This window comes from Onychostoma macrolepis, chromosome 02 (assembly GCF_012432095.1).
Source record: "Onychostoma macrolepis isolate SWU-2019 chromosome 02, ASM1243209v1, whole genome shotgun sequence".
Classification (NCBI taxonomy): domain Eukaryota; kingdom Metazoa; phylum Chordata; class Actinopteri; order Cypriniformes; family Cyprinidae; genus Onychostoma; species Onychostoma macrolepis.
This window is the reverse complement of record NC_081156.1, coordinates 16,781,162-16,795,529: the sequence shown is the minus strand read 5'-3', so window position 1 is coordinate 16,795,529 and position 14,368 is coordinate 16,781,162. Positions and strand designations below refer to the sequence as shown.

Below are 14,368 nucleotides of genomic sequence, written 5' to 3'. Positions count from 1 at the left end.
GTAACGCGATTTACCCCATCTGTGCAACACCGATTAGTGTCTTCTGCTAGTTGTCAAGGCATTAAAAAAACTGATCTAAACTGATAAATAACAGATTGGAGATTAAAATAATAGCAGATTTGTCTCATTTTAAATTAGTAATAAAAACTCAGATGAAAAATTTACTTAAGCCAGAAATTTCATTTTACTATGGTAAAATAAATGTTCAGCGATATCTTCAAAATACTTTTGAATTTTGGCGCAATTTTTTTCTCTATATAATGTTGATATGGTAACTAGTAAACACTGTAAATTTGGTTATGCTAGCATGTCAGCTGCTGTGTTTTATTCACACGATACAGCACAGCGATGACCGCTTCACCCAACAGCAGTGTTGCCAAGTTGCTACTTTAGCACTCTTTCAGTGGGATGTTTTTCATGTACGCGGGTTGAGGCGACCCGAATAATTTAATATTTAGCCCCTGGAATGCGACTTTTACTAGGGGAACCCGCCAAAAAATGTGTATTTCACCCCCTGGAATACGATTTTTACCAGGGGATCCCCCCTGAAAAGCAATTGGGCCATTTTTGGGCTAGTTTTGAGTAGCAATTGGGCGGGTTTTACTGAGAAAACCTGGCAACCCTGCCCAACGGTTCTGTGTATCACTGAGCAACACCCTTAGCAGCATAAACAATCAATAATATAGCATTAAAGCTGTTCCGTGTATTATGTATTTCGGCAATATTAGCTGTTTGTTATTTATTTAATGAAGTATGAGTGACCGCTGCTGGCATTAAGTTGCATCTTTCATCTTTAATTTTGAGACCACGCCCTTCCCTGTCTAAATGTGTGATATGTTGATGTGTGTGCGGCGCGCGTCTGTGTGAAAGACCACAGTTTCCGAAGTGAGGAGGCAATATTACTGTATTTATTAGTTTTCTTTTTCAGGTATGATTCTGTATGTCTATATGTCCATCAGTTTACACTGTAATGACGCTTGCAAACTCGCCCTGTGCAGCGAATCGGTCTGTTTTTAAACAAAAACAAACAAAACGGGAAACACCTTTTCTCATGCTGAGAGATAAGTATAGACGTATGTGTGTGAGAAAATATCATATGGTGTTAAAAAAATGACATGGCGGATGATAAGAGCTCCTATTCTCTGTTTTTATTTAAGCTCCATTAGATGAGAGGCATGTTTGGAACATTTTCTTGCCGTTTACTGTTGCTGTCAGGAACTATTTTTTATGACAGCATTTAACGAACTTGCTGCAAAAAAGTAACACTTCAATGCATAAATGTTTGGTTTCAATATTGTTTTATTGTGTGGTAACCGTTTTATAAAAGCAATAAGATACTCGAGGCCGTGCTGTATCGTGAATAAATCAAGACTGAAGGGCGTTGTTAGGCACGACGCTACAGCAAGGCCTTGAGTACTTATTGCTTAGGCTACATATATATATATATATATATATATATATTCCCATATACTTTTTTAAGTTTAAAATGACCAATTAAACCAATACACAGTTCAAAATATATATAAAAATATTTTATACATTCTATTTTATATCTGAACTGTATGAATTCATCTCAGCGTGAAACCATATCCTCATAACAAACACACTCAAACACATTCATGTCAGCATATAGAAATTTGTAGGCTTAGATTTGTAGGTTTTCTGATATCATCAGCACAAGGCTGAATTCATGGTATAACATCATGTGCAAGCATTTATTGCCTCCCTTGAGAAATAAACAAGTCTGGATCAAGGACCTATGACAATCAGTGTTGTTACCGCAGCTTCAAAGAATGGCAGCCTGCTGGCTCACTGAAATCTGAGTGTGTGTTGGAGTGTAGTTCTCTGACTGTAGAGAAGTGATTGCTCAGAGGCCTCATAAGTTGCAGATGTGGTCCTTTTTTTTCCCCCCTCGGTGGACATCTCACAATATCACTCACAGATGGACTTTTAATTCTTAAGAGTTTGTTCACTGAGTTGCCTGATTCAAAAAATACACATTGCTTGAAAACATGTGATCATCAGACAAACAGCTACATTCTGAAAGGATCCTCTGATGTGTTTGAACTTAGCAAAAGAATGATCATTAGCACTGCATGTACTATCTCACGCTGTTCGACAAAAATAATATTAAAAAATAAATAAAATAAAAAAGTACCTTTGGAAGACTGAGATTTTTATTTAATTTTTTTATTTAATTGTATCAAGGTCTTTCCAGGCACGCCAGATGATTTGTAGGTCTCCTGAAAAGTATCAGATAATGCAACTTTATGATCCACAGAGATCTGAAGGGGGAACTGAAACAGGATGTGTAAGCCTGAAGTGAGAGGGTTTTGCTGTGAAGTGTCACATGTCATATATCTCATACAAGCAGCTTTGCCTTTATAGCTTTGGATATTCCCAAGTTCTCACGTTTCTGGTTTTGGTCTGTTTTGTCCCTTAAACCCATGTCTCTGTGGATGCCGCCCACTCTCTCCCCATCCCCACTGTGTGAGACGTGTCTAACGCTGCTTCTCAAAGCAGAAGTTCAGTGCTGTTAGGAAGGAGGCCTTAGTGTTTAGAGTCAGAGCACACATGGTTTGGTTTATACTTGGCCTACCACATCGATTGGATGTTCCCTTTTTTTCTGATAATTTGTAATTTAGAAACTTTACACTCTTAAGATTACTCTGCCTCATTAGTGACAGTTGAAATGATGCAATGGTCCAGCAGTTAAGTGAGAACATTTGTTTTGATTGAAGTGGATCCTGAGGACATATATCAGACTGTATAGCAGAACTGACTTCATGTACATAATCATAAATTACGTATTTGTACACAAATTCCTTCTCATGTCATCAATTCTTTCTGTACAGCTGATCACAGATTGACACTGCAAAGTGTTATTTTAATTTTTTATGGTCTATTGTTTATTGCTATATCAGCAGTATCATATTGTTCTGGTAGATCAGTTCTTAGAATAAGCTACAGACTGGACCAGACTTTATGCTGATCATCAAAAGTCTGGTTATGTAAGACTAGTCTGCAATTAGGGCTAGATTTATAGTTAAGTTTACAGTTTAAAAGAGGACCATTATTTATAGGACCAGGATCATGGAAAGATAAAGGTCATGTATTTTGCGATTTAGCCTGTGTTTTTGGAAGTGCAAATGCAAATGCAAATAATGCAAATGTCTCTGAATATATATATATATATATAAATATATATGAGAGGATTTAATAGTAAAGGATATATATTGAAACAAATTTCTTGGAATGCTTGGCAGTTTATTTGTTATTCCATTATTTATTTGCACGAAATCCACACAAGCCCAGCACGTTGGCCCTTGTTTCCAGTGCAGGGCAGCTGCAGGCATTTCCTGTAGTAAACAGCTGCCATGCATTTGTAGGTTTTGGATGGGTCACAAACGCTGAAGTGTTTGTGGTTTTATGTGGGCTCTGTTATCCTTCCTTTCAAGCTGCTACAGGAAAATAAAGTGAAAGTGAGGCTCATTTTCAGGTGCTGTGATTGTTCAAGATGTCTCACTGTTGTCTAATCAGACATGGCAGATGAAGTGATTGAGAGACACTAAACATAATGAGATAAATTATAAGAAACTAAACCAATTATAGATTAAACAAAACAAACAAATTTTATGACAAATTGTATCAGGTAAAGTCATAATTTTGAGAGTAGCATTCTAAATGATGAGAATCTAAATCATAATTATGTAATAAAAAGTAAATTTTACTAAGACAATTATCAGAGAATTAGTCATAATAATGATAAAAAGACAAAATTATGAGATACTAAATTATAATTGTGAAATAAGTCAAAATTATGAGATACTAAACAATTATGAGTTAAAAAGTCAAAAATTGTGACATAATAAATCATAATTCTGAGATAAAAGTTTCTAAAAAAAACATCTAAATTATGAGATACTAAATTATGATTATTATGAAATAAAAGTCAAAACGTTAATGTATTAGATCAATTAAAATTACTGACAGAAAATAAAGTGGAAGTGATATTCATTTATGAGGTAAATTATGAGATAAAAAGTAAATAATAAAACAAAATTATAAAAAAATAATTATTACTTTTTAGCTTTTGATATTAACTTTTTATGTAATAATTTTGACTTTTTATATCATAATTACCACTTTTTATGTTAGAATTATGATTTACAAAAGCATGGACTTTTTTCTTTTGTGGTGAAAATGGGTTTCCATGGGGGTTTAGAGTTATCTTGCCTCTTTCTCTTATACATCTCTTATACATGGATGCCGTGCCTGTCCCTTTTCTCAGTCATTGAACCTTCTCACACCTCTCAGGAAGCAATTCGGCTCCCTTTAACTGTGACCTCATTCCCTTAAATTACAGCTCTGTCCACAGGACCAGGTGCTCCAGAGGTGCATTTGGCAGCCTCTCTTTCACAATAGCTCTGCAGGTTTGTAAACAGATGACAGCTGGGAAAGCTGTGAGAACTTGCTCATGTTCAGTGTAGTTTGCTCACATTACACACAATATTGATCCACTGGGGGACCAACTATTAAATGACCCATGAAGAGCTACATTTGGTCAATAAAACTGCAGTACAGCCTATAGATTCACTCTCTAATTTATAGATCAGTGCTACTCATCTAGTTTTGCTTCATGACCCAGACACAACATCAGACCCAACACAATATCAGAACTGTTCATCATATAAAATGTCAATAAAATGTAATAATATTATGGTTGGACTTTATTTTACGATATGTGTACTTACAGTGTACTTACCCAAGAAAGTACTGGTAATACTACATGAGGTAGGGTTAGGTTCAGGCTTAGTACTTAGTTATTACCTAGTTATTGTAATTACTATAATAAGTACATCGTATGTACATGAGGAACAGGACTGTAAAATAAAGTGCTACCAATATTATCATGAACTGCATAGGTTCATTATGCCAAATTCTTAACATGACATAAGTTGAATAGGAAAATTTAAAACTTTGTAAACAGGGCGCTAAATGTTCAAATTTTGTCTGTTGTCAGCCCCAGGGTTTCGCTGAGACTTGCAGTTCCTCTCAAGGCTTCTTCTTAATCTGTTCAATTTGGCTTAATCATGATGTAAGGTGGATTTTTTTTTCTTTTTCCTTTTTCTTTTTTCTGTAAGGCTGTTATGGAAAAATGTGTATCGTAAAAAGTGTTTATTCAACAGTCATTCACGGTTCTCAAATCTGAATAATTGAGCACCATTACAAGTATGCTGATTAGGACTTTCACTGTTTGGATCACTCATGTTGTGGGTTTCAGAAAGTGTTATTTAGTATTATTTATGCAGTTTTAATTAATATTCTGAATTGGCTTTTATGTTTATTTGATTTGAATTCTTAGTTTTTTTAGTTTAATTTTTAAAGTGCTTTTGTCATTTATATTGTTACCACTACTATTATTATTATTTATTTTTATATATTTATTTTTTTCAATTTTAGATTTCATTTCACCCCAGATAATCATTTTAGTGTTTCAACTTAAACTTGCATTGTGACCTATTTTGAGGCCACCAGCTAAGAACCACACATTTTCCTTTAATATTTATCATTATGAAATATAAGTCCTATAACTATAACTGCTCCCACATCTGAACTGCCAGTTTCTTAAAAAAGCCAACAATATTATAAGTTTAATAGAAAGCTAGACTAGAGGTGAAATGCAAAGAAGAGAAACTAGAATAAAATGATCACATATGGCTCACCAGGGCTTGCACTCTGTTTGTTAACTTATAATAGTGATATACATAGTTGCCTTGAGTTTCCACAGAAAATCCTGTAGGTGTTTGAGGCCCAGCCAGCCACTACAGAGTCTACAGAAAGGACCCCTTGACTGCCATTGGCTGAGGAAAGTCATGTGTGTGGGGTGGAGAGTCGCTCTGTCAATAACTCTGGACTTTCAGGAAGTTCTCATGGAATAGCTGCTGCTCTGTTACAGAGAGAGAAAGAGAGAGCGGTAGTGTGTGAGAGAGGGGGGCTGCTCGCAGAGCTGGGAATGGATATGGCCAACCTTTTCAAACACTTCTTTCGTGAGTACATATTTATCATCTTTTCCACTGAAGGACTAAAATAACACTTTTGCTTACTACAGTTGTTGCCTTTACCCTGTATGCATGTACTTTTGACATACTAACTTAAATCTCTGAAGAAAGAACTGTGTCTGTCAGCTTCTTCATACTGGATGTGACTTGTGTTGTCAGCCCATTGTAATGGCTGTTTGGCTGTTGTGGTTATTTTGCCACCTATGATCAGCTGAAAGTGAGCAGATAAGACTGCATGTGCACAGTTATGGAAGAATTCCTGTCTTTTTCAGTTTGGTATTATTCAGAATATTTTATATGAAAAATATGAAAACTATTAAGAGTATAAGTGCATAATGATATGTTTTTGGTGACTTATGTTGTAAACCTGGATGAGTCACTCATATAATCTCATATGCACAACCACGGGACCAGTGACATACATTTTACAAGGCACTTAGGCAACACTCAGGTACTTCAAATACTTTCTTTTTTCTATAAAACTGGCCATAAGAGAGGGAGGAAACAGCACCAGGCCCTTCGGGCTAGCTTGGACACTCTTAAAAAACAAAAATCAAAGCAGAAACCCGTACAGGCCCCCTTCAACCTCCTCTACTGTCAATTTGAGCTGCTCTGTGAAGGCGGCCGGAAGCTCTCTAATTCAACGCAGATTTCTAGTGCAGGAAAACAGAAGGATGTGAGGCAATGAATAATTGAGGCCTTTGACTCGGGGTTTCTTTCTCTCTCATTACGTTCTTCTTCCCCTTTGTAACACATTCAGCATTTCAAAGTGTTTTATTCCCCGTATTACAGTGGACAAGACAGTGGGGTGTCGTGACTTGGCAGAGTGAAGCAGCGGATCTTGGAGGACAAAAGAACAGTAGCAACGGGACAGAACACTTCAACAAATGAGACTCCTTATTTGCTTTCGCTTTTTCCCCCCGCTTGTTTTGTTTGCTCACTTTTGAATAGCCAAACTTGAAAATTCAAGAGAAGAGGGGAAAAATTGCAGGCTGCTTATGGCCTCCTGCCAGCTCTCCATGTCTGCCTTTCTTTCTCTCTCTGTGCATTAGTATGCCGTGGAAGTTCAGAGAGGCTATTGTATACCAAACAGAGGCGTGACCGATTCCAGCACAGAGGGAAAATGTCTCAAGTTTTATTTGTGTAATTTTGCATTCGAAAATCTGTTGTGGAAAATTAGCCACAAAACAAAATATATGGTTGGTTGAAATGAGACAAGAAAAGGACAGAGCAGCTGTGAGGTCAAAAGTGAATAGAAACACATGCTGAAGTTTATTAGGGTTTGTATTCGTGTGGATGCGTGTGTTCCGTCGCTCTGAGAATTAACGGCGCTACCTTTGCTGACAGTTCTTGGACGCTACATCTGTTTGTGAAGAGGCTATTTGTCTTATGATGTCATTGGTGGAGTGAGCTCAGCCTGAACAGAAATAAAGGCGGGGTGATTTGGCTGCGTTCGCTCGGTTCCTGTCGTGGATATGAGAATGCAGCTTGCCACGGGTCACATTACATTGATAATCACACTCAGCTTTTTCACAGCCTGGGCTGAACGAGAGATCTCATTCAATATTGAGGGTAGATGACAGCAAAATTAGGTCGAGTCAAAATGTTGAGTTATGTTTCTTTGGAAAAAGGGCAAAATTGGAAAAAAGCCACATGCAAACTTTGTCAGGCGTATGCAAACTCGGTTACGAACCTTATATTCATTGCATCTCAGCTTTTGAGTTGAAGTCCACTCCAAGACTTTATGACCGTCCCAATGCTGCTCCCGGCCTCTTTTCGTATGGAACTTTGTGTTGCCAAGGTTTTTACTTTAGGATGAATTGTGCCTTATCTCTGCTTTTGAATGTTTTTCCGCATGTGGAAAACTGGGAAATTGACTGGAAAGCTGAGCTGCCGTTATTCTGGCTGTCGGAGGAAATGAAACAAAAGCAGACAGGACACAGTGCCTCAAGCTCCGTCCTTGAGTCACGTCATGAAGATAGTTAAGATCTGTGTGGATCCTGCTTTCATTATACCGTTGCCTGGAATTTCCATTGAAATAAAATTTTCAACTTCATTGGCTTTTCCACACATCCTCCTGATGGTTTTACCTCTCGAATTGGTTGCGTCACGGATGACCATGATAGTGATTTATCACTGACAACTTGTTTCCCTCCAGTTTTATGCTTGTGACTTTTATGTTTCCATGGTTTCTTGGAATACATTGGCTGGTGCGGATGGATTTGGAAAGTTTAATTTTGATGGAGCAGATGAGCTCTGTAATTCCACACATATGAATGAGTTAACTGGATCACGAGGCTCTTTTACATTTCAACACTCTGTCCCACTTTTTGGTGCTGGTGTTTATTTTACAGGAAGCTTCTCTATCACTCTTCTGCTTTTTCTTCCTGTTGATGTTCATGGATGGGCAAAAATTAGATTTCCTTTTCATTTGGAGAGGGCGGTTCCTTTTCTACCATTTCTTGGACATTCTTATAAGTTAGCTGTGTTTTATAGACAGTACAAACAACTCTAAGTACTTATGTATGGATCATGGATCTCTGTTTGAAGGCAATGATGATTGAAAGTTGATGAAAAGTGTATAGGTGTGGTATACCAATAAACTATTGTGTTATTTACATACACCGACTATATATCAGCAGAGTTTGGAATCACTATGAGAATTTTAAATAAAAAGTGGAAAAAATAAATAAATAAAAGGGATGTCCAATTGACATATACAAGCAGCATATGCTATTCAAAAAGTTATGACAATATTAAAAGTAATATTTAAAAAATAATAGTCATGACTCATGCATCTGTTAACCAAAATGCCATTGATTTAACTGGCCAGTTTTTGTTTTTTTTCTAATTATTTTGAAATAACAGTATTATATTTTATACATTTTTACATACATTTTAAAGTTCAGTTAAAATTTTTAAACATGTAAAATATAATTTAAAATGTATACATTTATAAATTCTATTTTAATTGTAAAAATTATGGTAACGCTTTAGTATAGGGACCAATTCTCACTATTAACAGTTGCTTATTAGCATGCATATTACTATTGGCTGTTTATTATTAGTGCTTATAAAGCACATATTCTGCATGACAATATTTTACATTCTAATACCCAATACCTAAACTTAACATCTACCTTACCAGCTATTAATAAGCATAACATTAGGAGTTTATTGAAGCAAAAGTCATAGTTAATGGTTTGTTTGTTAATATTGAGAATTGGACCTTAAAATAAAGTGCAAAATTATAAAATAGAATTTAAGAAGCAAACACATGCATAAATTAAATATTAAGTTTAAAATATATCAAATGTAATATTTTATTATTCTGGTCTGGCACCTTGAAAATGATTGTGCTACGATAAAGTGTGTAAAACTTTATTTAGTTGCTTGAGTATTGGGTACACTCACATTTCTGAAGACCAATTTTAGTTTCAACATGCAAAAAAGAAACATGTTTCTGAAGAAACTCATCAGCCTATTGTTCTTCTGAAGACTTCCTGTGAACTGCTCTCTTGAAAAAACAGAGCAAACTGGATCTAACCAGTACAGAGAGAAGTGGATGGCCCTGCTGCACAACAACAAAATGAGGAGTACATCAGAGTCTCTAGTTTGAGAAACAGCCCCCTCACTGGTGCTCAGCTGGCTGCTTTATTGAAAACTACATGTCAAATATCAGTTTCATCAGCAACAGTGAGGAGAAGACTCTGGGAAGCTGCTGGCCTTTAGGTAGAGTTTCACAAATAAAGTTTAATCCGAAACTTAAATAAGCAAATAAGAAGTTGTCCTGTTGTGGGAACCGTTCGATCGCGAGGCCAGTGAGAAATGCCCTACAAGCCTATAACACCTGTGGGAAGTGCTGCAGAAAGCATGAGATGAAACTTCAGCTGAATCCATGCCTTGCTGAACATGCATGTTTCTTTTAAAAACTTTCATGGTGAATCCAAACTTTTGAACGGGAGTGTACATATGTATGCAGAGACATTTATATTGAGGATCGATAGATACTTAATAGTTGCAAATTAGTTGCTTTACATCTTCATTATGATCCACATTATACCTAAAGAAGAATGAGAGGTTGACAGGAATGGGTGTATGTTTTAGCGTTTGTGTAGACACAGACTCATCCAGTGGATTCAGGCCCAGAAATTGATGTTTCATTACCCAGTCACTAAATTGAAATTTCAGGGTGTGTTTTTCCTGACTTGATTTAGTAGTCATGTAAAACAATTTTTGCAAGAGGGTAAACCTGTTGAACATGGATGGCATGTTTATTGGCAAGTCATGAAGACACAAGATGATAGTTGAGTCTGTGATTGTGTAACCGGAACATTGTTATTGAACCAGTTTACCAAAAGTGGGACAGAGAAAAGTAATGATTCTATAAAATATATAAAAAATATGTTTGCATGATTTTTCTTTTTTCTTCTTATACACTTTACATATACATTTTTATATGTAAATGAGCTTTTATGTGTTTATTCCTTCCTTTTTTGAAAATGAAGGATACATACAGTTGATCAAAGGTGACAGCAAACACATTAATAATTTTGCAAAAGATTTATATTTTAAATAAATGCATTTTCTATTCATCAAAAATCCTGATAAAAATGAATCATGGAGAATCGATTAAAAAAATAATAATAAGCAGCACTGTTTTCAGCATTGATAATAATATTAATGTTTCTTGAGCAAATCAGCATAGAATGATTTCTGAAGGATCATGTGACACTGAAGACTGCTGAAAATTCAGCTTAGCCATCACAGGAATAATAGATAGAACACTGCTGTAAAAAGTGAAAGTTGACTTAACTTAAAAAAATTGAGGAAACCCGTTGCCTTAAAATTATTAAGTACATAATAATTAAAAGAAAAAAGTTAAGTGAACTTGACAATTCAATTAACTTATTTTTTTTAATTATCATATACTTAAAAATTTTAAGGCAATGGGTTTCCTCAATTTTTTTAAGTTAAGTCAACTTATCACTGAGCTGTTATAGGCTATTAAACTGTAATGATATTAAATTACTCTATTTTTGATTAAATTCATAGATGCAGCCTTTTAAACGATTTTTTTGTTACTTTTAGGAGCTTCAGGTTCATTTTCAAGGGAAAATATATCAGGATTTGTCTGGTTGGGGGATTAATTGTGGTATATATAAGTGTAACCTTGGCAATTTTACCGTTTGCAGTGGTAAATTATGACTATGCTAGCTTGTGAGTATTAGTATCTTATGTTTCTTAATAGCACGTTTGCCTATAAGAAACATCATTGTCATCAATGCTCATATTACATAACACTTTCTGCAGGGATCGGGAAGGTGAAGCAGAAAGGCTGCATGCGAGATTTGCCCTCCAGCGCAGAGAAATATGACTGCGATGAGCGATTATATGACCTCAATCTGCCTGCGCTGGTGAAGTTTAACTACACTGCAGAGCGGGAGGATGAACTGTCTTTGGTGAAGGGCACAAGGGTCATCGTCATGGAGAAGTGCAGCGACGGTTGGTGGCGAGGAACCTATAATGGCCATTCTGGATGGTTTCCCTCCAATTATGTCACAGAGGATGTGGACGGGACAATGAGGGCCGACTCCATGAGTTCTCTTAAAGATAGACTGGCCTCTGTGGGGCACAATAACAATGGCTCTGAGGTTCTGCAGACTGTACAGGCACTTTATCATTTCAGCTCCGGCAATGCCGAGGAGCTGAATTTCAACAAGGATGAACTTATGGATGTTTTGGAGAAACCTGAGAACGATCCTGAATGGTGGAAGTGTAGAAAGGAAAATGGGCAAGTGGGTTTAGTGCCCAAGAACTATGTTACAGTTGTACAGAAAACACATAGAGAACTGGAGATTTCAGGACCACCTACTACAAACTATGACATTAAGCCTTCTATGGACGGAGTGTTTGGAGGAAATCCATGGTACTATGGCAAATTGACACGACATCAAGCTGAGATGGTATTGAACCAGAAGGGTGTGGATGGTGACTTCCTCATCAGAGATAGCGAGTCTACGGTAACTCAGTTTAATTGAAACTAACGAAACACCTTCAAAATTGATATAATTTAATTGTCTATAACCATATAAAAAGATTCTGGTGGTATACATGACATTGTGCATTTTAGTTCACAGGAAATACAAATATTCATCCACATGTAGGACATGCAAAATGTAGATGAGTTTGTTTGTTCATCAGATTTGTAGAAATTAAGCATTACATCACATTTTCACCAATAGATTGTCTGCAGTGAATGGGTGCCGTCAGAATAAGAGTGCAAAAATCTAATAAAAACATCATAATAATCCACAACCTAACTCCAGTCTATCAATTAACGTCTTGTGAAGTGAAAAGCTGCATACAAAATAGCTAAAATATGAGTCCTCTGTCCATTACTTTCTCCTGTGAATATTTGTCTCGTCTGAATCAGGAGAGAAATATACACAGATCAAACACCATTTACAAGAGAAAACAGTGCCATTCTAAACAAACAAGTTTTGATTTTGGTGTGAGAGGAATTTTTCACAGAAGGAAGCGTTGTTATGGATTATTTTGTCCAGAAGTAACAGTTTAAAGTTAAAACACATTAATGATGGATTCATCTCGTACAAACATGCAGCTTTTCACTTCACAAGATGCTGTTTGGATTCTCATTCTAACGGCACCCATTCACAGAGGATCCATTGAGCAAGTGATGTAATGCTAAATGTCTCCAAATCTGTCCCAATGAAGAACCAAACTCACATCTGACTTGCCTGGCCTGAGGGTGAATCACTTTCAGTAAATTTTCATTTTGGGGTGAACTATTCCTTTAAGTATAATTCTCAAAGTATAATTAGACTGTGCTGAAAGTCACAAACATTTTCATTTGTGCTTTGTTGTGAACACAGTGTTTAATTTTTTACTTTCCAGCCAAACGACTTCTCCATCTCTCTGAAGGCGGTGTACAAGAACAAGCATTTCAAGGTGCAGCTAAAAGATGGACTCTACTGCATTGGTCAGCGCAAGTTCAGCTCCATGGAGGATTTGGTGGAACATTACAAAAAGGCTCCCATATTTACCAGTGAATATGGAGATAAACTGTACCTGATTAAAGCATTAACTTGAGCCTATTAAGAGCTACAGACTCTGCAACATCAAACCCTATCTGCAACAACATGAAACTAAGTTGACTGTGCATTGGGATGGTGTGAAAACTCCTTTGATTAAATGTTTAAATGTAAATGTTAGTGTATTTACAATTACATACAGTGAAGATGTGTTTGCTTCAGCATTGCTCCAATTTAGGATATTCAGCAAATTTAAATGCAAACTCTAGTATATATCAGGATGATAAGCTATTTTTGTAATTGTACAACTGTTCCGTGCAGCAGTCCAAAAATCATTGTGTCACTTGCCCTTTGCGTGTACTTTATGTTCATACTGTAGGCTCATTGTGATCGTTCAGTTTTGAAGTGGTAAAAGTTTTAAGATACTTAAAGTGGAGAATGCATCATTCTAAATGAAATATCACCACAATTTCGACCTTTAATGACTTTTCTTGCTAGCTTGTTCTTTTGCAAGTGCCAAAACTTTCTTTACAATCTACATTGAACTTTTATGGAGACTATGTTGTCAGAGCTGAATCTTTGATCATTTTCTTGCTTAACTACTAATTTGTAATTGTAACAACTTGTATACTGTGAATGTTGTTTCCTTCTACAGAGAACTTTTAGTTTTCTTTTACTTTAACACTTCTTGATAAGTGTAACTTTTAATAATAAATAAAGTATTATACATACAAATTTGTCTTTTTATTAAATGCATTTACTGTAGAGATATATCACATTTTTCTACAATATACATAGTAGCTATATATATCTATAAGATACATAACATACCCCAAAACATACAAAGAAAAAGTTATATTGTTTCTGGCTCCCTCATTAATTTTATAGACCCTGAACATCAATCAAGACACAAGAGGAATTGAATAGTAGAAATAAAGATAATGATGTACAATTAAAACAATTTAATTAAAGCATTTAATAAGATCTATATAGCCCACTTACAATTTAGAGATAATTCCTTATTGAATCTTTACTGGTTTAAAATGTATTGATTTCTTCATTAAAAAGTGTTGTGTTTATGAACCTGAGACAAAGTGGATAGCCTACTGCAGCACCTCAGCACCCCAATACTTCCTGCACCCTTGAATCACACAAATAAAAACATTATACATAACCAATTAAGAAAATAAAATGTTGCACACATTTAAAAAAATAAAATAAAAATGTAGTTACCAACACACTATCTGCAGG

At 35.8% G+C, this 14,368-nt stretch overlaps 1 protein-coding gene across 2 annotated transcripts; it reads left to right on the top strand.

Annotated features, from left to right (window-relative positions):
- Positions 1-781: 781 nt before the first annotated feature.
- nck1a (NCK adaptor protein 1a) lies at positions 782-13,844 on the top strand. Of its 2 annotated transcripts, none has more exons than XM_058765420.1 (3): positions 782-928; positions 11,376-12,085; positions 12,981-13,844. In XM_058765420.1, the coding sequence occupies exons 2-3, from the start codon at positions 11,405-11,407 to the stop codon at positions 13,173-13,175; spliced, it is 876 nt and encodes a 291-aa protein (XP_058621403.1). In that variant the 5' UTR covers positions 782-928; positions 11,376-11,404; the 3' UTR covers positions 13,176-13,844. The 2 variants fall into 2 exon arrangements, with proteins under 2 accessions (XP_058621403.1, XP_058621394.1); XM_058765411.1 differs by lacking the exon at positions 782-928 and adding an exon at positions 5,894-6,050.
- Positions 13,845-14,368: the final 524 nt, after the last annotated feature.

What these genes read in the sequence shown, in the direction of transcription:
- nck1a (XM_058765411.1), top strand. Translation starts at nt 6,017, where the DNA reads ATGGATATGGCCAACCTTTTCAAACACTTCTTTC. An exon ending in CCTTTTCAAACACTTCTTTC is followed by an intron (nt 6,051 to 11,375) that starts GTGAGTACATAT and finishes CACTTTCTGCAG; the next exon opens with GGATCGGGAAGGTGAAGCAG. An exon ending in TCAGAGATAGCGAGTCTACG is followed by an intron (nt 12,086 to 12,980) that starts GTAACTCAGTTT and finishes TTTACTTTCCAG; the next exon opens with CCAAACGACTTCTCCATCTC.